This window comes from Enhydra lutris, unplaced genomic scaffold (assembly GCF_002288905.1).
Source record: "Enhydra lutris kenyoni isolate GAN:26980312 unplaced genomic scaffold, ASM228890v2 scaffoldscaffold6, whole genome shotgun sequence".
Taxonomy (NCBI): Eukaryota; Metazoa; Chordata; class Mammalia; order Carnivora; family Mustelidae; genus Enhydra; species Enhydra lutris.
The window spans coordinates 13425861-13453644 of NW_019154090.1; the positions used below are offsets into that span (position 1 = coordinate 13425861).

The following is a 27784-nucleotide window of genomic DNA, read 5'->3' on the forward strand; positions in this document are numbered from 1 at the left end:
TTATATTTGGATGGTGCACCTGTCACAATTAATAAATTACTATATCCTTATTAACGAATGTCAATTTCTTTTTTTAATCACAAGTTGATTGGCAATTTAATTTTTCTTTTCAACATTCTGTTCTGCAGCTTCCTTGGCCCTTTTTGCCCGGAAGCCGAAGAGCCGGGCATTGGCACGGGTCACATGAAGACTGACGAACAGCCTGCGTTTATTCTCCTCTGGGAGGACCCCGACTCTCTCCGCATGGACATTCCGTGTGGGCATGACCCGGCCCATCAGCTGGATGCCCAATCCGAGTTCTTCGGCAGAGCTAGTCATGTGGACATGTTCGGCCTTCTTGGAGCCACTGAGATCCCAATGGTCTGTGCCACCTTCTCGGGGATGCCAGACACCAGTAACCCTTCCAAGCAAAAGCCCCTGCCCGCTGGACTTTGGTGCAATGCCTCACCGGGGGGCAGCCCGCGATGGGTCAGATGGGTTCCAATGCAGGGCACGGTCAAAGCGGTGTGCCTTGGCTCGCTGGGTCCTGCCTCTGTGGCTCTGCCATGTCCGCTGCTGGAACCACGTCGCCACCTGCCACTGTCAGTCCTCGTGGAAACGGGGCTTCAGGATCGCGCCATTCTGGCTGGGCGCATGGCTGCCCCCTCTGGGCCTCCTCCGAAATCGGCCGGCCCAACTAATGTCCATTGTTTATTCAGAAATCTTTAGTTTTCTCCCTCATGTCCTTTTTCTCTTCCAGAATCCCCTCCAAGGCATCACACCACATTCTGTCCTCTTCTCTCTTTAGGTTCCTCCGGGCTGTGACAGTTTCTCTGACTTTCCTTGGAGCTGCTAACACTTTCAAGGGGTACCAGCCAGCTGTTTTGCAGAATGTCTCCCAACGGGGATTTGCCCGTTGTTTGTCTCCTGGGTAGATGGGGTTATGGGTTTCGGTGAGCAGGACTGCAGAAGAAAGTGCCATTCCCACTGCATCATGTCAAAGGTGCATCCTATCAACATGACTTCCCCTGCTCATGGTGACCTTGACCCCCTGGCTCAGGTGGTCTCCATCAGGTTCATCCACTGTAAGGTGACTCTCCTCTCCTTTCCATACTGATCTCTCTGAAAGGAAGTCACCATGCAAAGCGCACAGTTGGGATGGAGAATCTAAATCAATGATTCAGGGGGCTCAGTCGGTTAAGCATCTGACTCTTGGTTTTGGCTCAGGTCGTGACCTCAGGGTCATGAGATCGAGCCTCGCTTCTGGCTCTGTGCTCACTGGGGAATCTGCTTGAGATTTTCTCTCTCCCTCTGCCCCTCCCCCATCCACGTGTACTCTCTCTCAAATAAATAAAATCAGGTTCCTCATCCGTCAAACAGAGCCGAAGAACCGTCCCTCGCAGGCTGCGGTGAGTGAGGAAATGCACGTGCGCTGCCCAGACGGGAGCTCAATAATGTCTGCACCGGGCAAGTTAGCATCGTGGTGCCTCAGTTTTCCCATCTCAGAAATGGGGGTACGCCCCAGTATTTAGCGTCTGCGGCGGCGAAAGTCCTGAGTGAATGAGTGCAGGCGGGCCCCGTGGACAGTCTGAGGTACGTGTCAGCTGGCGCTGTGACCGTGTTTATCATTCCTGGCTGTGTCCTGCGCTCAGCTCATGCCATGGCCGGCGTCCTTCTTTCTAGAAATGCATTCAGATCCTCTATGGCTCTGTCCACCTTCTGGGTGGGGCGTGAGGGCGCCGTCAAGGTTCCTCAGGCTTCTGTTGTTATCTGCGGGGCTTCTGTTTTGTGTATACAATGGGAAGGTGGTGTGTTAACTCCTGGGGGAGCTTCTGTCTTTGTCTTGCACATTTACGTCAGGAGTTTCTTCTCCTCTTGCTGTCTGGACCTTGCTTGTCTTTCTCCAGACGCCGTCCTGGCTACACCAACCCTCTCTGCTCTCTCTTTCCCTATGAACCCATCATCTACAGCACCGTATTGAGTCTGGGGAACCTTCTTTCCCCAGCCAGATGGCGGTCACTCCCTGTGGGAGAGGCAGCAGAGCACGGTGGGTGAGCCCTCAGACTCCGGAGCCAGGCTGCCTGGGTCTGAATACCGCCACCGCCAACTGTGTGACTCTGGTTCACGTAACCTCTCTGTGCCTCAGTTTCTTCATTTGTAAAATGGGTGTTTTGGACTGAATGTGTGTGCTCCTGCCACAATCCATAAGGTGAAGCCCCGAATCCCAGTATTTGGAGCTGCGGCCTCTAAGAAAGTAAATGTTAAGGTTAAATGAGGTCAGAAGGATGGGGCCCTGATCTAATAGGATTAGTGCCCTTTAAGGAAGGGATGTCAGAGAGCCCCTTTTCTCAGTCTCCACACACACACTGAGGAGAGGCCACGAGAACGCGGGGGAGTAGGTGGCCTTCTACAAGCCAGGAAGAGAGTCCTTGCCAGAAACCAGATCTGACAGCGCCTCGGTTGGAGACCTCTAGCCTCCAGAACTGTGAGAAAATTCCTTTCTGTTGCTTAGACCATTCAGTCTGTGGTGTTCTGTTGTGGTAGCCTGAGCAGACTAAGACAACGTGTAACAACGAGGATTACACAAGTTATGTGCCCCACATCGGGCTCCCTGATCAGCAGAGAGCCTGCTTCTCCCTCTCTCCCTGCTCCTGCTCTCTCTCCCTATCTTTAGCTCTCCAATAAATATATAAATTCTTTAAAAAATGAGTTAAAATTAAATACAATAGAAATTCCGGGTCTCAGTTGCACTAGACGTAATTCAAGGGCTTCCTAGCCCCACGTCGCCAGTGGCCACTGTACTGGACAGAACATTTACAGCACTGTAGAAAATCTACCAGACGGGACTGCTCTAGACCATCGGTTTCCAAATGGTTTTGACCATGACTTTCAGTAAGAAATACATTTGCTATCACACAGAGATTTTAATTGCCAAAACATAATTTCTACAACTGGAACAATTTTCCAACAATATTCACCACCACTGTTTGTGACGTACCTAATCATACTCTAGTTTACTCTTTTCTCCTTAATTGCTGAAGAAAGGATGCTAGTCTTCACCCTTTAAATGGTCATGGTTTGCTTTTTCCAAAATGTTAGCGCTCCTTGTGTGGTAGGAAGTGGAAGTGCGGGAATGGGAGAATGACCAATTTTGAAGGCTTTTCCTCATTTCAGTCCCACAGCGACCTGCAGAAGAAGTGGTGACTCAGCCAAATTCAGTGCCTTGTTCAAGGTCTTAGAGCTAAGAAGGAGTGGGATGGGGATTTGAACCTGGGTCCTTCTGATCCCGGGGTGGCATCCCCATTCTCTTCCCAGTGCGAGGCCTCTCTGGGGAGTGGGAGCCTCCATGGCCGTGGTTCCAGGCTCTGGTCCTTCATGTGGAACCGTCTTGGAGTTTGATCTATAGAAGCCCCTTTCGTTTACTTCTCATTTTATCTTGAAATCTATTCTCCTTTTCAGACGTTTAAAACTCTCATTTCAGGGTTCCCTGGCTGGCTCAGTCCATTAAGCATTTGACTCTTGATTTTGGCTCAGGTCATGATCTCAGGGGCATGGGATCGAGTCCCAAGTCGGGCTCCATGCTGGGTGTGGAGTTTGCTTCAGATTCTCTTTCTCCCTCTCCCTCGGCCCCTACCCTCCACTCTAAGAAAGTAAAAAATAGGGGCGCCTGGTGGCTCAGTGTTATTAAAGCCTCTGCCTTCAGCTCAGGTCATGATCCCAGGGTCCTGGGATCGAGCCCCGCATTGGGCTCTCTGCTCAGCAAGGAGTCTGTTTCCTCCTCTCCTTCTGCCTGCCTCTCTGCCTACTTGTGATCTCTGTCAAATGAATAAATAAAATCTTTAAAAATAAATAAATAAAACGTTTACCTCATCCTAAGTAATATCACCTATGAAATCACTGGCTTAATGGCTCAATCGTTTCCGCCCCCAGACATGAGGAGGAAAAAACCCCGTACATTTAACAAGTTCTTTTTTCTTTTTCCTTTTTTTTTTTTTAAGATTTTATTTATTTACTTGACAGAGACAGAGAGATCACAAGTAGTCAGATATGCAGGCAGAGAGAGAGGAGGAAGCAGGCTCCCCGCTGAGCAGAGAGCCCGATGCGGGGCTCGATCCCAGGACCCTGAGATCATGACCTGAGCCGAAGGCAGAGGTTTTAACCCACTGAGCCACCCAGGTGCCCCTACAAGTTTTTTTCTTTTTAGTATTCAAGTAAAAGCCCGCCGCCTGAAGCCTGGGTTGGGCTGTCCACTGCGTGATCCAGGAATCTCGTGCAGCCGCCTCAAGGCCTCAGCGCCATGATTCTCCAGTGGGTGCCGCCGGCTTTTTGGGTGTGACAGTTCCTGACGCGCAGGGCAGTCCACAGGGCCGGGTTATTTGGCATTCCGGGTCCTGCCTGCGGCTAGCCAGTAGCTCTTCCCTTTCCCGGGATGACTGGCACCCTCCTTCCCATTTCCAAACACATCCTCCTGGCAGGATGGCCCTGCCCTCGAGTCTAGGGAAAACACACCGATGACAAGGATAAAGACGTTGCGACCCCCGACAGCGCGTGCTCTTGGAGAGGACGTGGTAACAGCGCCCACCCTCTCCCACACCCTGAGCTGGCCCTGGCCCACCACAGCCTCCGTTTCACGTCTTTCTCTTGCCTAAACTGAGAGCCTTCTTGCTGGAATTTGGAAACGCTCCCAGTCACACCACTGACACAATCTCAGCCATTCAACAAGCTCTAGATTTTTCAATCTATTTTTAATCAAAGTTATAGTCTCTTGAAACAGAAAGAACGAATTCTTGTCTTGAAGATTTGCATTTTTTAAGAGTGCAGACCTTGGAGTCCAGCAAACTCTGGTTTGAATCTTGGGCTTAATACTTCCAGCTGCCGTGAGCTTAGGCAAATCCCTAACCCTCTCTAACCTTTACTTTCCTCATCTGTAAAATGGGGGGAAAGAAACATGATGGGCTGTACAGGGTTGTCACAAATTCCTGGCACCTTTGCAGGATCCTATATGCACATGATGATAATGAAAATAATTAGAATAAAATAAGACTAATAATACTGATAACCATCAGTTATGTCATGCTATTATGTTCTAGAGGCTTTATATACATTAACTCATTTAATTCTGAGTAATCTTATGAGGCAGGAATTATAATTATTCCCATTTTGCAGATGAGGACAGAGGCACAGAGAGGTTAAGTACTCACCCGAGGTCACACAGCTTTTAACTGCAGGGCTGGGTTATGAACCCAGGCCATTTGGCCCCAGAATCTTTGCCTTCAACCATTGCCTCATATTGTCTCTGGTAAAGATCCACCAGACAGGGGAGGTTTACAGTTCGTCTTTCGACTTTTTGCACCCATCGAAGACATTTCAAAATCTACTGATAGCATGCCGCCTCTGTGCTGGCATTTGGGTTGGGTAGGCACTTACTAGAAACGCTTCACACTTCCTGTAAAGTGGGCTGCCCTGGCTGCCTACACCACCTCCTTTACCTGCCAATGAGGGAGCGCCCAGTGGCCCCTGAAGCTGAGTGGGCACAGGCAGAGTCTCAGGACTCAGAGTCTCAGAGTCCAGGAATGGGGTCTAGGAACAACCACTAAGAGGGTCCGTTCCCAGGTCTGGATCTGGACTTGCTCCTAGCGACTCCCATCTCTCCGGGTGACTTGCAAGGCTTGGCGGAGACCTTTCATGGCTCTGGGTCTCCAGGGGCAGAGGGCAAACGACGGTCAACCCTGTGGGTCTGGTTACAAACAGCCCAGTCTCTGCTGTCACTGTTGGGGACTTAGCCAGGCCAGGTAGTCCATGTGCCAGCGCAGGGCAACCTTGTACAGCGGAGGAGCTGGGCCCAGGAGCGGGACTGTACACACTGCAGCTCTGATCTTACAACAGCCTACAAGGCATGTTTTCATCCTCGTTTTACAGAAGAGGCAACGGAGGTCCAGAACATCGAAGTCACATTGTGTCTAAGATCACTCAGTGAACAGCAAAATGGGGTTCACACCAAAGTCTGACTTCAACGTCTGTGCCTCTGCCGCCGCCTTATTTGTTGGGTGTTTTCTCTGCTTTGAAGGTCATGGTTCTCTGCCAACCTTGCTTTTGCAAGCACCCCATTCATCCTGGGGTGGATCGAGGAAAGAGAGCTCTCTCTGCCACAGGAAGTTCCTGCTGTCACCCAGCCTTTGGACAGGTGGAGACCGGCTTGGGCGTAAATGCCAGGGCCTCCCAGCTGCGGACGGCACCTCTGGTGCTCGAGTCCCCCAGCACGCATGCGTGTGGGGGCGGGGAGCTCTCAGGATTCTGCTTTCTTCCTGCCACTGGCAACACACTGAACCAGCCCAGGGGGCAACCCGTGGCTCCCCGCCTTCCAGCCTACACCTCGGCGGGTGTGGGAGGTGTCTGACCCTGGGCAGAGAGTCCTGAGGGCTCTTATTCACTCCAAAATTTCTCTTTACAATGGAGCTGGGTTCTAATTCAGCTCCAAGTATACTTTCTTTCGCCTTCTCTTGGTTTTATTGGGTTTACGGGGAGATAGAAGAAGAAACCGAGCTGTTGCATCTCCCAAAGCTACACGGCTTAATACTGGGGCAAATCCTAACCCTAGAGGAATGGGATGCTCCCACCACTTTCTCTAGGGGCGCACACGTGCACACATACACATATGTTACGTTCAGTTTCAGGGGTTCATGTACTCTTCACAGAAGGTTTGTGACCCGAACCATCGCTCTTGAGCTGTAAGTTCTGCAAGGGAGAATTTGTCTCTACGTTGCTAAAGTGCCTGGCTGGTACTTCAGACACGCATTTTCATCGAAAAAGGTGAAACAAGTTAATAAACGTGGATCTGTCTGCAGGAATGTTAACTTCTGCTGTGTTGTATGTTCCCCAAACATACCATTCTGTTTCTAGCCCCTTTAACATTTGTACCTGCTGTTTCCTGGCCTGGGAGTACTCTTCTCCCACCTTTCTCTCTCCTGTACTTTCTCCCCATCCGCCCAGCATCTTTAATACCCAACTATCTTTAATACCCAAGTATCTCTTCCTCTTTGATGCTTCCCCTGTTCCCATCATCCCAATCAGAAGGACCACTTAATCCCTTCCTCCTTCGGGTTGCCATGGGTATGTCCGGCTGTGTTAACACGTGTGTCCCTTACCAGAAGGCGGGATCCTCAGGGACAGGGGACACACCTGGCTCATTTCTGTGACTAGAGCCCCTGGTACATAGAAGATGGGCAGCAGAAGTTAGTGGGAGGAATACAAGATAGAGGGACAAGATGGGGGAAAGAAAGAAGGAAGACTAGGTGGATACATGGAAGAAAGGAAGGGAAGGAGGCCAGAGAGGGAAGGGAGCTCGGGAATGCATGGAGAGAAGGGAGATGGAAAATGCGTGGGAAGATGGATGAATGGACAGCTGGATGAATGAGTGTGGGGGGAGGACGGATGGATGGAAAGGCCAGGGGACTGACAGTGATGGGCTGGAAATACAGGTGGATGGAGGGAGGGTCAAAGAATGGATAAAGGAACAAAGAATGGAAGGAAGGAAAAAGGAAGGGAGGGAGAGAAAAGGAAAGAACAGATGGGTGAGGTTCTAGGGGGAGGGAGAAGTGGGAGAGAGAGAACAGGCAAGCCAAGGCAGAAGCAGGGCAAAGAGGGAAGACAGGGAAAATGAGGCCAGAACTTTCTCTAATGTGGAACCGCCATGCTTTGTTCACCCCGGGGCCATGTTGACTGGCATCTCCTCCCCTGCAGCCTGAGCCGGGAAGTCAAAGCCAAGAGTGCTGTGTTCCCGAGAGCCTCCGCGCAGCTGGAATGGAGGCGGCAGGACTAGGTCAAGCGTTGGCCTTGGCCGTGAGTCCTATAGCCCTCTACGAAGTGGCAGCTCGGGAGGCTCCCCACTAAAGGGCTTTCTGGGTGAGTGCAGGTCAGTGAGCCCCGAGGATGGTCTCCCCAGCTCTTGAGCCATAAGCGCACCAGTTTCAGTTGAACCTGCACCTTGCCCCGCAACCCAGCCAACATTTTGGATGACGCGTCCCCTGGCCCAGCTTCCAAGCTGCTCCTGCACAAAGGTGAGGTGGCCTGGAGAGGGGAACTGGTTGGCGGAATTTATGCCCAAACCCCAGCAGCTGGAGTCCATAACCTTGTTGTATCTCTGTGTTGCATGCACGGCTTTTGAATCATTGTGAAATCAGAAGTTGTATTGTTCTAGCTTGTAGTGAGATAAACGACGTCTAACAATTTAAAGGAAACAGTTTGCCTTGGTACCGTGGAGTACCCCCCACCTTCGCCCAGCCCCGGGACACGCGCTGCACCCCTGGTGGAAAGGGGCCTGCTTTTTGGGCACGTGCGGCGGGCCAGGCTGCGTGAGGGCAGTTTTCATCTCTCCCCCATCATCATTACAACCTGGGAAGCTCAGTTGCTCTTCTACCTGTTGAGCACATGAGGGAAATGAGGCTAGAGGAGAGGGAGACCCCTGCCCCGGGCACACAGCCAGGCATGGGCGGAGCCAGGACGCCAAGGCAGATGGAACGGATTAGAAGGTGCTTGCCCTGAGCTCAGGACAGGTGTCCTGGAGAGCCTGAGATACAGCTGACCTTGGCGCCTACCCTTTCTCTGGAGTCTTCCCCCTGAGTGCTTTCACGTGGGAGGCTGGGTGCCTGACTTGACGGAGGGAGCTCAGGTACCTGCTTCTACCCTTGCCCTCTCTGGTCTGTTCACCCAGCAGCCCGACGGAGCCTCAGAACGTAAGTCAGATGGTGTTCTCCTTCTGCTTAAAACCCTCCAGCGGCTTCCTGTCACCCCGAGAAGATCAGCCAAAGTCTTAGGATGGCCCAGAGCCCCATGTGGTCTGCACCCAGCTTGCACTCCACTACCATCCTCCCTGATCCTGTGCCGGCTTCCCTGTCTCCAGAACCTGCCAACTCGGACCATGTCTCAGGGCCTCTGCCCTGCTCTTTGGTCTGGACTCTCCCTGTCCGGACACCCACGTGGCCTGCTCCGTCACCTGGTTCAGGTGTCCGCTCCAATGTGCCAATGTGGCACAAGCCTTACCTGGTCGTAGCGAGTGAAATAACAGCTCCGGGACCGTCTCTGCTGGTCTCTCTTTGGGGCACTTTATCTGACATTAAATATTTGGTGGTTTGAGGTCTGCTTCCCCAGCTGGAAGGTCAGTGCTTTAAGGGCGGGGATCTTGCTGGTCTCATCTGTCCCTGAGTCCACAGCCCTTGGCGGAGGGTTTCCCTGAAACTGCTGCTGCAACCGAGAGCGGACTCCCTTCTTTAGAGATGGCCCTTCAGGCTCCGAGTGGAGGGAGGGTCTTCTGACTTCAGCCCCAACACCTAACCATCCATGCAGGGGCTGGCCTCGCTGGCTTCGGGTGGGCCATGGCCCTCCCCCAACTCCCACAGTCTCCCTGGGGAGCACCGGGAGGCTGCCCCGTGGACGTGGACAGGGGCTCCTGCCCCAGCAAGCTAACGGTTTTAACATGGGCACCACGGTTTCAGTTCTGCTGGGGTGCCTCGGGGGCATCTGGCACGGGGGACATTTCTGAAAAGCATTTAGGGAGTAAAAGCAAACTGGCTTCCCTGGGCAGCTCCAGCTGGGAATTCAATCCTTCACCAGGAGGTGTGGCTTCCGCTTCGGAACCAATGAGGAACAGCCGAGGGGGCTAAAGACATTGCCTTGAAACACACAACAGTCCAGCAAAACACCTGGCCCTGAGCCTCAGGTTCAACCCACACCGATAAAGTGCCCACTGTGTGTCAGGCGTTCTTACTGTGTGGGTCTTTAACTCTTACCTCTGCCCGTCACTTTGGTATCTTCCCTGGGTGTCGCAGACATCTCCAACTCCATGTGCCCTCAACAGAAGGATGGGTTCCCCCCTGCATTCCCACGTCTGCCCATCTCAAAGGATGGCACTGTAACCCTTGTCAAGCCAAGCCTTCCGCCGCCCCCCAACTCTTCTATCTCCCTCACCCCCCATCCAAACCCTCAGGAGCCCTCTTGGCCTTAGTGCAACCCTGAAGCCTTGATCCAACCAACTTTCTTCTGTTGTTTGGACAACTGCAATAATTTCTTTGCTGATCTCCCAGCCTCCACCCTTTGCCTCCTGTTGTCTACTCTCCACACACAGATCTCATTTAAAACATAAATGAGATCACACAGCTTTTCCTGTTTAATGCTCCCTGGCCCCATGCTGTCTACAGCACGTAGGATAAACTCTGATATCCACGACCCAGGTCTGGCCCACACCTCCCTCTCCAGACTCTCTCATCCCAGTTGCCCCTGTGCTTTCACTCATTAACTACAGTCACTGTGGCCTTCACACACTTCCCACCACAGCGCCTTTGCATGTGCTGGTCCCGCCTCTCTAGATCTCCACCTGGCTGGCTGCTCTTTTAAGCCTCAGCTCAAGTGTCCCCTCCTCCAGAGGCCTCTCCTGACTCCCTGAGAAATGCTGACCACCTCCCCACAGCCTACCCCTCTCTCCCATCACTCACTATCATATCTCATTGTTGTATTTTCTTCACGACCATCTCATTAAATGGACTTTCTCATTTATGGATTTGTTTGGCTGTTTATTGCCAAGGCCCCCGGGATTGAAGGTGACACAGCTGGAGTTCCTGCCCTCATGGAGCCAACATTTTAAGGAGGAGATCTTGAGAGACTAAATCCAGCCTGGATTTTTCAACTACAAGAGCCAATAATCACTCTTCCTTTGCTAAAGCCAGTCAGGTTTCGTGATTTGCAATCAGCCGACTCTGTATTACATTACACTCCATAAATATTTGCTGAATTCAACTGCCATGTTTGTTTTGCTCATTTGTTCTCTCCCTCCCTCCCACCTCCCTCTTTTTCCCCAAGACACAAGAGGTCACTGTAACGCGAGTCTGCACGTCGCATCTGGCTGAAGGGACAGTCCTGGGCCTGATGCTCACAGAACAACCTACCATGCCAATGTTCTCTTTTGTCATCAATGACTTTCTACATAGATCCTCTCTTTGATTCCTCAAAAAGTTGAAAATAGAGCTACCCTATGACCCAGCAGTTGCATTACTCGGTATTTATCCCAAAGATGCTAATGTAGTGATCCAAAGGGCCACCCGCACCCCAATGTTTATAGCAGCAGTGTCCACAATAGCCAAACTATGGAAAGAGCCCAGATGTCCTTCGAAGACGAATGGATAAAGAAGATGTGGTGTATATACACAATGGAATACTACTCAGCCATCAAAAAAAATGAAATCTTGCCATTTGCAATGACGTGGATGGAACTAGAAGGTATTACGCTGAGCGAAATAAGTCAATCAGAGAAAGACAATTATCACATGATCTCACTCGTGTGGAATTTAAGAAACAAAACACAGGATCATAGGGGAAGGGAGGGAAAAATAAGGCAAGATGAAATCAGAGAGAAAGACAAACTGTAAGAGACTCTTAATCATAGGAAACAAACAGGGCTGCTGGAGGGGAGGTGGTGAGGGAAGGAAAACCTTCCTGATGATACGTATTAGTCACGCTCTGGGCCAACCAGGCTAGATCTGAATTCAGAGCCTTCATATTTCTACTTCACAGGCTAGTCCCAGGGATTTTTGATTCCAGGAAGAAACATTCCTGCTAAGATAAACTGGGCTGTTCTTTCATACACAGTATAATTTTAAGTTACCTTCATTTTTCAATCTGGTAAACCAAAAACACAAATACAATTTGCAAAGCCATTTGATCCCTCCGTTAATCCTCTTATCAGCCAAAATAACAACAACAACAACAACAACAAAGTCACACCAAACCCCTTCTCACCTTGTAGAAAGCTGCTTGCTCTTTCATCAGAGGTAAGTCATGCATTGTATTTCCCTCCTTGCTTTGGCTACCAGGGAGCTCAGAGAGATTAACTCTGAACTTCACTGCAGTAGTTGGCCTGAGCTAGATTTTTTGGTACAGTGCTTTACCCTTATTCATTAACTTAGCTTTCTATTCCTTTGCTTTGCTTTAATAATTCAATTTTAAATATGTTTTCCATTTGAAATCCTTCTCAAATCTTTCTGCCACAGGCTGGATATAAACAAAGGAGTTAAATACATTTCTGACGCTATCTCCTTCCCCTTTCCTATCTCTTTTGCCACTTGCTTCGGGCACAGAAGCAGACACTAAATAAGCACCAGTCTCTCTGCTTGCTCTCTCTGTAAAATGTGTTTTCAGGGGAATGTAAATTGTTTTTAAAAGCTTCCATCCTGGCCCACTGCTAATTATTACTGACCCAGGAGGATCTGTACTAATTTGCCTCAATAAACTTATTAAATAGTAAGTTTCAGGAGGAAGCGACCGCATGGCCTTAATTGGATTAGCGAGACCACCAGTGGTCATCGCAGCCAGAGTGGCGAGAAGCCCGCTGGCCACATGGGGCAGCTGTGGCGATCAGCTGGCCAAGTGTGTTTTCAATAAACTGTTGCTGGCCACAGCGTTGTGCCTTCTTGGGGGTTGTCAGCAAAAGTTTCTAGCCTCCAAAGGAAAAAGGAAAAACAGAAAAGAGAGAAGGCAGCATCTCTTCCCCTGAACCCGCCGCAGGTCGTTAAGCATGGGGACTATGACGCGGGACGGGGCAGGGGTGCCAAACCTCCAGGTCGTTGAAGAACAGATGCGTATCTGCAAGGTTGAAGATCATTTCTTCCATCATCAGGCCGATGCGCACCGATGTCGTGGTGTCCTGGTAGAAAGAAAGGACAGAGTCACCTGCTGGCGGCGCCTCTCTCTCCTATCCCCCCTGCTGACAGGCAGGGTCATTCCTGATGGGCTCCCACGTGGTCTCAGCTGTGTCTCCATGTGGGGTCAGGGTGACGATGCTTGATGGCTTCTGAGATTTCCCTTCTAGGCGCCCCTAATTTCTACTAGCCCTCTCCCCCAAAGGCCCCCGCAACTGTGACTGTGCTCAGCATTGCCAGATCCAAGAATGGCAGCAAGAAAGGAGGGCCCCTCCCAGCCTTTCCCCTTCCAGGGAGGCCTGGGAGACTGCAGGGAAGCAGCGCAGACTGTCTAAAACCCACCGTGAGAGCCGATATGTATGTTGGTTGTCTCTTTACTACGGTCTCTCTGTGGATGCCGTCATTCTCCTCCCGATAAGTGCACTATCACGGTGACCTCACAAGAGGATTAATTATAAAAACAAGCGCACAAACAAAACCCCATGATGGCCCATCCTTACCCCGGAAATCTAGGCCGCCATTAAAAAAGCAAAGTCATGTGGGAGTTCCTGAGGTGAAACTATCACCAAGATATGAAGTAACAACTGTGCAGTAAAAGGGTCCCTTCTCTCTCCCTCTCCCCTATACACAGGCTGTGGTAGACTGCGGGACTCTTCACCCATATTTGGGGTCTCTTCCTGGAGAGCTTTTCCCTGTAGGAGGATGACCCACATCGGGGGCACACTACACCCATGGGTCCAATCTGGCCTGCAGCTTGTTGGTGTATGGCTCATGAGCTAGGAATGAATTTCCACATTAAAAAAAATTTTTTTTGAGAGAGTGCATGTGTGTGCAACTGGGGGGAGGGGAAGAGGGAGAAAGAATCTTTGGCAGGCTCCACACCCAGCATGGAGCCCGATGCAGGGCTTGACCCCATGACCCTGAAGTCATGACCTGAGCCGAAATCAAGAGCTGGACACTCAACCAACCGAGCTACCCAGCGCCCCCAACTTTTTCCATTCTTCAACAGCGTGTTGTCTATGGCAAGTTTGGCACTTTGAAGGCAGAGGAGAGCAGGAGCCACAGAGACCAGGTGTCCTGCAAAGCCTAAAATATTTACTATCTGGCCCTTTGCAGGAAAAGTCTGGCGACCCCTGAAATATGCCCTCCCTGTTTGACTCAGATGCGACTGTGTGACTTGCATGGGTAATGATATGTGAGCAGAAGTTGTGTTTCATTTCTCGTCCGAAGATTTAAAAGCAAGTGCATGGTACTGGGTATTTACCCCAAAGATTCAGATGTGGTGAAAAGAAGGGCCATCTGTACCCCAATGTTCACAGCAGCAATGGTCACAATTGCCAAACTGTGGAAAGAGCCAAGATGCCTTTCAACAGACGAATGGATAAAGAAGATATGGTCCATAGATACAATGGAATATTACGCCTCCATCAGAAAGGATGAATTCCCAACTTTTGTATCAACATGCACAGGACTGGAGGAGATTATGCTGAGTGAAATAAGTCAGGCAGAGAGAGTCAATGATCATATGGCTTCACTTACTTGTGGAGCATAAGGAATAACACGGAGGACATTAGGAGAAGGAAAGGAAAAGTGAATTGGGGGAAATCGGAGGGGGAGAAGAACCATGAGACACTGTGGACTCTGAGAAACAAACAGCATTCTGGAGAGGAGGGTGGTGGGGGGTTGGTGAGCCTGGTGGTGGGTATTAAGGAGGGCATGTACTGGATGGAGCACTGGGCATGATGCATAAACAATGAATCTTGGAACCCTGAAAAAATAAAACAACAAAAAAATGAAAACAATAAAAGTGCATGGTTGGTCATGCTCTCTCCTCCTACTTCACAAGACTAAATCTTCCAGAGACAAGATGATGTGGGTCAGAGCTGCAACAAACCAGAACGGGCATATACCATAAAAGAGAAGTGGATGACGTCTTGGAGATGCTTGTTACTGCAGCATAACCTCACCTAACCTAACTGATACATGTGAAAAATACTCGGTACGATGGCTCTCAGTTCTGGCTGCACACTGCAATGATTTGGAGAAGGTAAAAGTCCTTATGCTCAGGCCCTCTCCTGGGCCAATAAAATCAGAATTTCTGAGGATGGAGTCCAGGCATCAGACATTTGGAAATCTCTCCACCTTCCTAATTTCAATGTGTGGCCAAGGTAAGAACCACTGGTCTAAAAGGATATACAACACTTGGTAATATTCCAGGTTAATATCTATTAAGTGCTTTCTCTGTGCCACTGTACAAATTAACTCATTTAAGCCCCACAAAGACTTATGAGTTGAGCGTTATTATTTTCCCATTTTACAGATGAGAAAACCGAGGCCCAAAACGATTAGGTAACTTGCTCAAGGCCCCGCAGCTAGTGAGTGCTGGGATGTGAACCCAGGTCATGGGGCCCCAGAGCAGCCCTGCTTGTGCGGAGGCCTTGGAGAGGCTGTGGTGGCAGGAGGCGTGAAGGGGACCTTGTACACGTCTTTTCCTGCTTGAATTTTTCACCAGGAGACTGTCTCACTTCTAATATAAAAATAAATAATTAACGACATAAACCCTTCTTGACCCTGAAAAAAAAAGGGGGAAAAATGCAGCTGGTGATCTCAGCTCACACACACAACTGTGGAGAATCAAGCCCAGGAACACAGAAATTCGGTGAAACACCTCATTAGGGCCCCAGCAGCCAAAGCTTAGCACTCCGGGTCCTGGCTGGAAGGCGGCAGGGTACTCAGTGAGAAATGAAGAAAAAACGAGGAAAGCAAACGTTTCGGGTCCAGCAGGGAATTGGTGTGTGACCCGGGAAATGGTTTTGGAGGGGATGTTTCCACACATGACTCAACCCCAAACCATTTCACCCCTGCGCGATTGTATGTTCTGAAGCCGCGCACCCAACCACGGGTGAGCAGGCTTCCGTGCCCTGGACGTGAGCGAGAAGCTGCCATCTACACAGATCCACTGAAAGAATTTATATAGAAAAATGTCTGCTCCCAGGCCAGCGCATAAACCAGGAAAAGCAATTCTTGCGTATGGGATGGGCTGTCTGTGAAAAGTATTTTGCGTAGCTAGAAGAAGGCAAATGTTCAATATTGATACAGCTGAAATGACATCTTATTGATAGCGGCAGGATGTGGGGAGGAAGTCTGCATGTGTGTGATGAGGGCCAGGGTGAGTAAAGAGAACTAAATGCTCATCTTCTAGTTTGGGAAGTCAGGGAGCATGCCGAAAATGGAAATGAAATAATCAAGAAGTAATAACATGAGCAGGTTACTTAGAAATTTGGAGATAAGTACCCAAAGAATCGGCAAGGGTTGAAAGTTGTTGCCTGTGGGCAGAAAGAAAGGGTATGTGTGGGGTCCACTGGGGACTGCTGTTTCCTCTAACACTTTCCTTTGTAGATCTATATGAGTTTTAAACTATATGCATGGATTTCCTAGATTAAAAAAGCGAAATTAAAAATAAAAGGGAACATACTGAGTATTTCCCTAGAGAAAAACCCATGCAGAGGAAGAGGGGACATGTAAAAAGTCATTCATTTCAGAATTATTTGTAAATACCAAAGATTGAACAATTTAGCTGTCTAGCCAAAAGTTACTAGAGAAATAAAATGTAGTACCTTCATTCGGTGGAAAACTAAATTTAATTGAAAGAAATGAACCACATCTCCACGTATTAATAGGGACGTGTCAAAAAAATAATACCAAGTGAAATTAACAGTTTTCTGAAAGTTATGTACTGCATGTTACTGGCATTTACTAGAAACACACACAATGCTACTACCTATTTTCCATAGTCACTTTATATTTATAAATTTCTGGAAGGATATACTCAGAGTCAGAACAGTAACTACTTCTGGAAGGCACAGTGGAGAGGACGGGAATTCGAGGTAAAGATGAACGTTAACTTTAGCACGAGCTCGAATATTCTAAATTGTTTTGAAAGAGAAGGGATTCACATACTTATCATATAATCAAAATTAAAACAAAATTTTGAGGCACCTGTCTTAGTTGGCACAGTGTGAGACTCTTGATCTCAGGGTTGTGTATCTGAGCTCCATGTTGGGTGTAGAGATCACTTAAAAATAAAATCTTTAAAAAAAATTCAAACAAAATTTTAAAAACACCCAGATGTTTCTGAGGGGAACCTTTAGAATGCCCATCTACTCCTTGAGAATTCTCATCGTTTCAGGTTTTCCTAAAATCTGTCTGCATGCTGGCTGGGGATTGCTGTGAATTCTGTAGGTGGGACCTCTTTTTAAGGAATTTGATATAAACTAGCTGTAAAAGGCAGAAAAGTCTGGAATAGCCCAACTGTCCCAGGAATTAAGGAATACAAAGTGTGACCCTGAGCCAGACCACTTTATCCAAGTAGAAAATGTTTTTCCAGGATTGCAAAGACTGAGAACCTAAGGGGGAAAAATGGGCGGGGTCTCAGCAGTAATTAACATGAAACACATCCACAGTGAGGGCAACAGAAAGCCCCTGGTTTTGTCTCTTGCTACCTGCCCAATCTGTTCCTAATTTACTCCACAAACACACCACCTTGGTCTGTTGGCTAAAGTCGCTCTGTGCAACTTGGAGGGGGAATCTCTTTCTGATCTAGCACGTCACCCTCTCAAATAAACCCTAACATAGGGAAACCTTCACGTCACGTTCTTCAGCTACAAACAGGCCCACGACCCATTCAAACTCACTCTGACCCCTCTAATACCTGAGGTCGCGGTGAGGTTTATGCAGCAGACACTCCACCAGCACTGGTCATTGTCAAAATCCCCCAGGCCACGTCCTTGAACCCGTACATCAAGAACCTGTGTCTGTAAACCCAGCTGGAACACCCCAAATCAGGTGGTACTGCATGAAAACCACCTCTTAATCATGACATACTCTTTGGATTAAAAAAATCATCAGCTTATTTAGGTTCATTTCCTAAATAAGCAACAGCACACCCAGACTGTTTTTAACAAATGATCAATTTAAACCAGAAGGGAGAACTGAAATAAAGGGATTCCCCCTCAGACCCCCGCCAAAAACTGGCTTCTATTTGTAACTTGTCCATCAAAGGACCGTGCTGGGGACAGGTGGGGTTGGGTGGGTGGAACGTCATCTTTGTTTGACTTGTGAGTTTGAGGTGGTTCTTTCCCAGAGAGGGGACAAATCAAAGGCACTGCAGATTTTTTCTACGTGTTCTAAGGGACGCTGAGAGTGACGTGGCGAGCTGTGCTGTGCGAGTGTTCATTCAGGAGACAGACGTGGAGGCTCCAAGCCTTGACACCCTGCCTCAGCGTGGGTGCCGTGGACCTAGACGCAGCTCTGGTATCTAATTATTACACATTCTTGGTGAAGTTCTCTAACAAGAGGAGGATGGCAGGAACTTTCTACACCTGGGCTGCTCTAAGATCTGCCCTGTGGAGCAGTAACTCAGTTGTCTTGTGACGCACGGTTGTGTCTCCTAGATGGACGGGATATGGTAAGAGCGTGAAAACGAAAATCTTTCCTAAAAGGAAATTAATCTGATGTCAAACAAACTCGAATGAAGAAAACAGCATACGGGTTCTTGGAGGTTTCCATCTCTGAACACAAATGTTATTCGGGTTAATTAAGGCAACGGTGGCTGTTTAATACCAAGTCTCCATCGTGCCCAAATTTATAAGATCCCCATTTCAAGCCATATTCTTGGAGGTCTACTTTCCATTCCTCTATCTATTAGAAGGCAACATTTTCATTTCAAAAGGAGTCCAAGTTTTTACCAGTCATTTAAATGAGTAACTCTCCCTGTCCACTATAGAAATCTCTTCTCTGAGCTAACCCTGTTTTCTGTTTTTAAGCATGTAGTGCTTCGGTTGTAGATGGTTTTAATGCACGTTTCATTCAAAGAAGTGAGATCCACACATTATTTATTCAACATCACAACAACCCTTTGAACAAAAGGAGGATTTGTCCTAATCTTATCCTGAAACTTCAGGTGACTGTAGGCCTTGAGGTTCTTTTGGGGCTGGTTGAGTGATAATGTTAACAGCTACTTTTTGAATGCTCTGGAGAGAGACTAAGAGAGTGGGCTCTCAGCCAGACTGCTTATGTCCAAGGCCAATTCCACCTCTTACCAGTTAGATGACCTTGTACAACTTAACTTCAGCACGCCTCAGTTTATCATCTGCAAAATGGGGTTACTTACCACACAGGGTTGTTGTAAGAATCAGATGGCTTTTTCAAAGTGCTGGTTATAATCGTTACTGAAACTTTACTTTAATGGCCAGCATTACCAAAGAAAAAAAAAGAATGGAAGAAATACAAGAGAATCTGTGGCCCACGGTCTGTTTTTGTAAATAAAGTTTTATTGCAACACAGTGATGCCCATTTGTCCGCTTAGTGTTTATGGCTGCTTTTGTGCTACAATGGCAGAGCTGATAGTTGCTACAGAGCCTAGCCTAAGTCTAAAATATTTATTATCTATCTATCTATCTACCTGAGATAGAGGGCAAGAGGATGAGTGGGGATGGGGTGAGGGGGAGGGGCAGAGGGAGAGAGAGAGGCAGGCTCTCCACTGAGTGGGGAGCACAATGTAGGGCTCAATCCCAGGACTCCGGGATCACTACCTGACCCAAAGGCAGATGCTCAACCTACTGAGCCATCTAAGTGCCCCTTATTACCCCTTTATAGGAAAAGTTTGCCAATCCCCAGAATAGATGACAAATACCCAAGTACGCCATTCACAGTAATGGTGAACTTCTATTTCAGTTGGAGTGTGTGTGTGTGTGTGAGAGACAGAGGGAGGGTGGGGAGGGGCAGAGATGTCATGGTATAAAATGCTTTTCTTCCTGAGGCAGCTTATGGGACTAGAACTCAGGTCTGATCTGACACCATAGTCCACAATCCTCTGGTTATGTCATGATGCCTGTCAGGACGTCTTTGCTGTGAGGACGTGTCTACCTTCCATGGTTCAGCTGCATGACTGGAAAGAAGCGTGACATCGCCCCTGGGATATCCTGATGGACCAGGCCCAGCATCCAGCAGTCTCCACAGGAGCTGAGCCATTCGGTTGGTTTCCTGTGGGCTCCCTGCTGTGAAGCTTCGGAGGCTCTCTGTCAGGAAAGGGTTAACTAGGTAGGCCCATGTTGCTAGAACCCTTTGCATTCCTAAGGGGGTCCTCTTCAAGACTGATCCTTGGCCGGCTCCTGACAGATGAGCTCTGAGTCCTTGGGCCATGCAGTGCTGGTTGATCAGACGGTGTCTGCTAACAATGGAATTAGGGAGAGTGCCCGTTTTTGTGTTGGGGGGCTGGAGTCTGGGTCGCGGAGGCGCTGTGTGCCTACAGCACGGAGCCCAGTAAGATCCTGGACACCAGGGCTCAGGTGAGCGCCAGTGGTCGGCCACACCCGGCATGTGTTGTTAGATCAGTGCCAGCAGAAGTCACTGGAACGTCTGTGCTCCACTGGGAGAGGATTCTGGAAGGTGGTCTCTACTTTCTCCTGGATCTTATTCCATGTGCCTTTTCCCTTTGCTGATTTTAACCTGTGTCCTTTCACTGTAATAAACTCTAACTGTGAACATAATAGCTCTTCTGAGTCCTGTGGGTCCTCCTAACAGCTCATCGAGCCTGGGGGTGGTCTTGAGGGAAACACCAACTAGTGAGGAAAAGGGGCAGTGGCATGATATTGTGCAGAGACCTAATCTCTCTGGGAATGAACTTTCAAGTCTATAAATAAGCAGTTATGAATTTTTAGCAAAAATAATACCCATTATTGGCCTCCCAGGATGATTTCGTAACCCAGGCCTGGGCTGAGCCATTGTGACGGATGGTCGGTCATGTGGCCAATGGAAGCCCCTGAGAATTGGCACCAGGAGTTAGCTGTAACTGCTGGGAAAGTGGCAGCTTTTCAACCCCAGTGCGAGCTGGGAGAGCTTCTGCCAGAAGTTGCCGGCAGCCATCTTTGTCACCACACTGGCAGAGCCTCCCTGACAGGGCATATAGGTTCAGACAAAATTATGTGGGGACTGGATCCCACTGTTCCTGAAGTCCCCTTTGGGACATATTGGTCATAGGAGTAGATACATTTTCCTTTTTGGCTTAAACTAATGTGTGTTGAGTTTTTGTCACTTATAATCTAAAATTCTTGACTCTGCTCGCCGTCTCCCCATGTCTGGGCAAAACTGGGTGTTTCCAACATTGCCAGTGTCCAGTGGTCAAGCTCAAATGCTTCTCCACATCTTAACAACAATCAAGTTCTGCCACGTGGCACTTTAGAAAGACTGAATGTCTTGTCTTCTGATGGCACCTCTTAACAACCCCTTCCCAAGGTGATATAAACCAAGATCCAGTAATTATCTGGTCTGAGAGCATCAATCTCTCCTTCACATAGCACTAATGAGGCAACTGGCTTCCTGCAAATGATGACCCCAAATTGTCTCCATTTTCAAACGTGTGCGTGCAAGTGGCCACAGACAAGCAGCTCCATGGAGCAAAAATCGCTGAGAGCATGAACCATGCAATTTGTGGGGCCTGAGTTCAAATCCCGTCCCCCCTTTATTTTTCCCAAAAAAACCCAAGGACATGACCTTGGATGAGATGTTCATAGTTCCTGGGCCTCAGTTTCCTCATCTAAACACAATCAACGAGTCCCTCCCAGGAATCCTGGAGGATAACGCATGTGTGATGACCTACCCCTGGGGCTTGGGTACCATTAGCAAAAAGCAGCAGGGGCCAGAATCTTCCATCGGAAAACTTTCCCTTCTTGGAAATTCCCATGCACTCGTTTAACCTGGTATCTTCCAACCCACGGCCATACTCGTTACACCTTTGTTAAGTTCTGTCCCACCGCAGGGCAACTGGACTAACTTAACATTTTCCTTTAATTCAGCTACCCTCCCTGCTTTTTTCTAACTTAAATGCATATAGTTGAGAAACAAGTTTTTTATCACGACATAAATGGCAAATCGGTTCTAGTGACTGTAACTGGGAGGTAAGCGCGAAGATAAGCAGCGGTGTTCGCTCCCTGGGCTGTCTTTTTCAGCTGCTTGAGGCCACCTGCACGCCCAGTGCCTCCACTTCAATGCCTTCCTTCTGTCCTCCTATCTCCTGCTCTGTGCTCCGATCTCCTGCCTCCCTCTGGAAGGACCCTCGTGATCACACTGGGGCCACTTAATCACATCTACCATAGAAGGTAACAGTCACAGGTCCTGAGGACTGGACGTGGAGATCTTTCAGGGGCCACTGGTCTGCCTTCCCCATCAGGCAAAGATGAAATTACAAAATGCTGCTCTTCTGGGCACATCGTCTCCCGTACCAGGCTTTATTTTTTATTTTTTTTAAGATTTTATTTATTTATTTGACAGAGAGAGATCACAAGTAGAGAGGCAGGCAGAAAGAGGGAGGGAAGCAGGCTCCCTGCTGAGCAGAGAGCCCGATGTGGGACTCGATCCCAGGACCCTGAGATCATGACCTGAGCCGAAGGCAGCGGCTTAACCCACTGAGCCACCCAGGCGCCCCCCGTACCAGGCTTTAAAGCAGTGGTTCTCGGCAGAGGTGGCCCAGCTCCTGGAGAAGGACTGGTGGTTTTCATGGTCATAGTAATTGGCTGGGGTGGGGTGATTAGTAGTACTTGGGAGTGTGTGATACGAAATATATATTTGGTTTTTGTCCCCTTTCCTGGCACAGAGCTCCTAAAACCCTGGAATTTCCTAAGTGATGAAAGCACTGAAGGTGAACTGGGTGTCTTGTTCAGATCAAGACCCTTTGGACCACAGAGAGTTTATGTTAATGAAATGCCTTTTGCAAAGTCCCTGAAGGGATGCTTGGGTGGCTCCTGGTTTTGGCTCAGGTCATTACCCCAGGGTCTTGACATCAAGCCCCGCATTGGGCTCCCTGCCTGCTTCTCCCTTCCCTGCTACCCCGGCTTGTGATCTCTTTTTCTGTCAAATAAATAAATAAAATCTTAAAAAGATGGGGGCTGGTTGCCAGGGAAACCAACAAGGGATTAGAGGGTTGAACTTTCCACTCTATTCCCTGATCTCTGGGGAAGAGGAGAGGGGCTGGAGGTTGAGTTCAATCCCAATGGCCACTGATTTAACCAGTCATGCTGATGTGATAGAAATTCCATAAACACCCAGTTCTTCTCCTTCAGAATGGCTCTGGATTTTCCTCTCTTAAATGCAAATCTTTTTAATGAGAAGCAGGTACACGTACCACGTTCCTTCACTGTGTCTCCTATTGTGGTCAGGCCTGGGTGTTTACATATTGAAATATATATTAAAAAGTTTTTTCTTTTATTTCTTTTTGTTATGTTACATTCACGATACTATATTCTTTTTTTTTTTTTTTAAGTCGTGAGTGGGTGGGCTGTATTATTTAGGTTTTCATTTCAGCATAGTAAATGGGGCATTTTAAGTTATTTATTTTAAAAGGGACTTTAAAAAATTTTTTTAAAAATGAAAAAGGGGCTTTGGATGGGGCGATTAAGTTCAAATCTGCTTTAGGAAAATCTGGAGGCAAAGTAGTGACTCAAATCCAGAGGCCAAGTGCAACCACGCTGTCGACTGTCCCCTACCAAGATAGGGGAGCAGTTCGGAAAGGCGCGCTCTCTCTCTCTCTCTCTCTCCCCTTCTCTCTCTCTCTCTCTCTCTCTCTGCTGCTTTTCTGCTAGGCCCCATTTACTCCTGTTCTACATTTCGCCTTACATCTGAGTCAACCAAAGAAGTGATGTCCCTGTCTCAAGGGGGAAGCAAGAGAGTGAATTATTCTCAGAGTTTCATCCTCGGCCCCCAAACACCTGAAAATATCTAAGAACCGGATCCCGAGCTCGAAGGCATTAGTTTCGAACAAACCGCAGTTGACATCGGGATCAACACCCCTGCCTTGGGTGGTTTAGGGAATAACACCTATTGTTCACCCGGATGGGACCCTACCCTGGATTCTTGAAGGAACATCTATCCCAGACCCCTGTCCAGTGTCAACCCCTAACCCCAAGCGGCAGGGAGACTCACCTCTCCTTTTCGGAGTCTCCCAGACACCCTGTCTGCTCTACTCTTTCTCTCACACTATTTATAAACAGGCTCTCTTCCTCCTGGTTGTATTAGATTCCTGTCCTGCACAAAGCCAAGAACTCTCCAGCTGGTCCTGTAGGATGCCCCCTGGGTCCTTGGGCCCAGCCGCTAAGTCACTACAATGTGTTTCAGGGCAGGTCACTCTCTGGCTCTGGGAGGGAGGGAGCAGAGCTCATGTGGCTGTAGTTTCCAAATGTCCCTGTTGGCTGCAGGACTTCAATGTTCACTTTGTCCTTACACCTCAATTTCCCCACTTTCTTCAAAAGCGAGGGATTAAGACAGGCTTCCTCCAAATAACAATACTCATTATTAGAGCTCTCCTGGTTATTGAGTGCCTGCTAAGTGCTAAGCCCCATGCTTAGTGCTTTACCTTATTTCCCAAGGGCCTTTATTTATTTTTTTAAAGATTTTATTTATTTATTTGACAGAGAGAGAGATCCCAAGTAGGCAGAGAGGCAGGCAGAGAGAGAGGGGGAAGCAGGCTCCCCGCTGAGCAGAGACCCTGATGTGGGGCTCGATCCCAGGACCCTGAGATCATGACCTGAGCCAAAGGCAGAGGCCCAACCCACTGAGCCACCCAGGTGCCCCTCCCAGGGGCCTTTAGTCCCTCACCAAGAGAGGGAGATGTGTGGGAGAAAGGGAGTAACTGTGTCTGTGTGCTGGGCTACATATAGAGACAGTTTGCTTCCCTTCTCCCCCAGATCTGGGGTCTATGAGGCGGCCAGAGTACTCTTTTTTTTTTTTTTTTTTAAAGATTTTATTTACAGAGTACTCTTTTTAAGACAAAAATCAGAACTGTTTTTCCTCATTTAAAATCCACTAACTTCCCCTGGCCCTCTGAGTAAAGCTAACATCTCTTAGCAGCCACCATCGACTTCTCTCCAACCCAGCTCTCTGCTCCCTCAACTTGCCAAGCCAGCTCTGGCCTCAGGGCCTTTGCACTTGTGGTTCCCTGTGCCTGGAATTTCCTTCCCCCAGATGCTTTCATGGCTGGTTCCTTCATGACATCTGGTTCCCACTTTCAGTATCAGGTCTTCTCTGATCATTCCATCTAACCCTGATGCCAACCACGTTCACTCTACTTCCCTCCCTCACCCTGGTACAGGTTTTCATAGCATTCGGCATGATCTGAAATGCTCTTTCTTATTTATGCTTTTTGGTGTTTCTCCCTCAACCAGAAGGCAAGCTCTGGGAGAGCTACTGCCATGGCCCCTGAGGCTGGAACACAGCCCAGTAAACAGCAGTTGCTCCAGGTAAGTATTTTTTAAATGGATGTCTCAGCGTTTGTGAGTTTCACCTACATTAATACATTTCCCCCTTGAATCTTCCTTTTCCTGTTTTACATTAAAATCAAGATGCAAAGCCATGAAGTGATTTGTCCAGGGTCATGCTACTTGTAAGGGGCAGAGCTGGGCTGCAAACTCGTGACTATCTAAGAAACCAAAATCTTACCCACTTTCCTCGTGGACTACATCTTCACAGGAACTAACAGCACAAAGTATTTTATTCGGGAGAGGAGGCTTAAGGCAGATTATAACGAGGTTTTTCTTTTTGCAAATGTCTGATTTAAAACTGTCGATCTCTACTTTGAATGAAATAAATGGTTCGTTTAATTAAATTGCACTTGCAAAGTTGGGAGAAATGACAGGCAGCTGCCCCGCCTCTTTCCTCAGGTCTCAGGCTGGCTCGCCTTTCTAATAACTGCTGGGCTTCTGAGAGGATAAAAGGAGGGCCCAGGGGTGGGAAAGGATCTCCCCTTATTGCCTCTGAGCATTTGTGCCTTTCATTTCCTGGACTTGATATGGAAAAGCGAAGTTCCCCCGGTAAATCCCTCATTTCTCAGCTGCTCTCCTCCCTGTCCCCCAGGCCAGGCTGCGGGAACCAGACACCTTGGCTGAGGCTGGAAATCAGATGGCTTAGCCGCCCCTGAAGGGCTCCGAATCCTTCTTTTGCCTAGCCTTTCCCCTACTTACTGGCAGCCCATAACTTTTTAGGATGTCCTTGTGGGAGTCAAAAAGGAGATATGCGGTGGAAAGACTCATTTCGGTCACTGACTTTAGGGTCTCTTTCAATTTTTTTTTTTCTTTTGAAGATTTTATTTATTTATTTGAGAGAGAGAGAGAGAGAACATGAGAGGAGAGAGGTCAGAGGGAGAAGCAGACTCCCCGCCGAGCAGGGAGCTGGATGTGGGACTTGATCTGGGGACTCCAGGACCATGACCCAAGCCGAAGGCTGTTGCTTAACCAACTGAGCCATCCAGGCGCCCCCTAGGGTCTCTTTAGATCCATTAATGGTTATCAAATGCAGTGCTTCTGAAAGTATTTTTCAGAAGCCGGCCATCCAACAATCGCACAAAATACAACCCTGTGCACGCTGCCTTGTTCTCACAGTGATCCACGGTCGGTGAGTCCCAGGTGACGTCTCTTTCCTCCTAACCAGGGCATCTCTGCTGGAACGCCATGATTGGACCTTGGACATGAGGACAGGGAAGTCCTGTCTTTGCTCCGAGCGGCTGAGAGTCTGACATCCTAAGTGTTAAACCCAGTTCCAGTCTCTGAGCAGAACCAGTCCCAGAGGCAAGCCGTCCTGGACTGTCTGCTTATCTTTTCTGCTCCAGACACAGCTCGGATGCTCCCAGGGTGGGGGAGTCCTGGTGGCTTGAAAGGGGCACCTGGGGATTTCTGAACACTTAGCACGAAGCTTCTTGGATGGTGAAATGAGTTAACCCTGCTTCGTGCTCCTCATGAGGCATTTTCTTAAAGAAACTTGTGTCACAAATCAAGGTTAGTGTCTGGGGACTTGGGAAGGGGTCTTCATATACTCATGCTACGGTTCTTTAATAGCTAATGTTTGGTTAAGAACTCTTAGCCCCTTACGTGTGTTTTGGAAAAACTTCTGTGGCATGGTCAACAGTCAAGATCACCGTGATAACTAATTAATGTAGCTAACCAATTAAAAACAACGTAAATGAAGCCACCTATTGGGGTGGGTAATTTGTGGGGCACCTGCGTGGCTCAGTTGGTTAAGTGTCTGCCTTTGGCTCAGGTCATGATCCCAGGGTCTGGGGATCAAGCCCCGCATTGGGCTCCCTGCTCCTCCAATTCCTGCTTCTCCAATTCCCTCTGCTTGCCACTACCCCTGCTTGTGTTCTCTCTGTCAAATAAATAAATAAAATCTTAAAAGAACTTCTGCATGTTGATAAAATGTCTCTAGAATAAAAAAAATTGAGGATTCCATAGATCAGGGTTTTTCATCCTTGGCACTGTTGACATTTAATCTAGATCATTCTTTGTCATGGCAGGAGTCCTGGCCATTGCAGAGTAAGTGGGAGCACCCCTGGCCTCTCCCCACCAGGTGTCTGTGGTACGCCTGCCCCCCCTCCCCCCCGCCAGTTGCGACAACCAAAAATGCCTCCAGATTTTGTCACGGGGACCTGGAGACAACATTACCCTCAGCAGAGAACCACTGCTCTAAATCGTTAAGAAATAATGACAAGGTTCATCCTTAGTGTCAATGAACATTGTGTTTGTAGAGGGAGCACCCTTATTAATGAAAGTTGCTTCCTGAGTGATGAACTAAAATAAAAAAAAAAAAAAAAAAAAACCAAACCCACACCTAAATCTCCCACCCAGCTGAGTGAAAGGTGCCACTCTCGTATCCCCAGGGGCAGTGTGACCTAGTGGCGCAGAACCACCACTGCGGCCTGACACCTGCCGGCACACCTGGGCTCTGCCCTACCCCCGCAGAACGTGTGTGACTGTGGGCACGTCGTGGGCCCGTTTCCTGTCCGTGGGAGGTTGGGGTAACTCCAGCACCTGCCTCGAGCAACGATAAGTCAGTGAGCAGACACACGGAGAGCACCTGAGAGGGGTGCCAGGCTGGGGACACACACGGCCTGCGGGCTCGTCACTCTTATTCACAGACTTGCTCCTCTGGGGCCTCCCTGGCCACACCCAGCATCACCCCCACTGTCACCCGAAGGGAAGGCCAGGGGAGACACGGGGTGGGAGGCTGGCCTGGCGTTTTGCAGCTCCCTGCCCTCCCTCCTCTTAGCACCCTGACTGCCACTCGCCGGGCTTGTG

At 48.7% G+C, this 27784-nt stretch overlaps 1 protein-coding gene and 1 pseudogene across 2 annotated transcripts in view; both read right to left on the minus strand.

Moving 5' to 3' along the window:
- The window catches only part of LOC111141593 (EYA transcriptional coactivator and phosphatase 2), a 188151-nt gene that overhangs the window by 37808 nt on the left and 122559 nt on the right, over positions 1-27784 (minus strand). For both annotated transcript variants that reach the window (XM_022494259.1, XM_022494258.1), the window contains exon 9: positions 12581-12670. In XM_022494259.1, coding sequence (XP_022349967.1) covers positions 12581-12670 — 90 coding nt within the window. The remainder of the gene's footprint in view (positions 1-12580; positions 12671-27784) is intronic.
- Positions 97-687, minus strand: LOC111141457 (annotated as a pseudogene).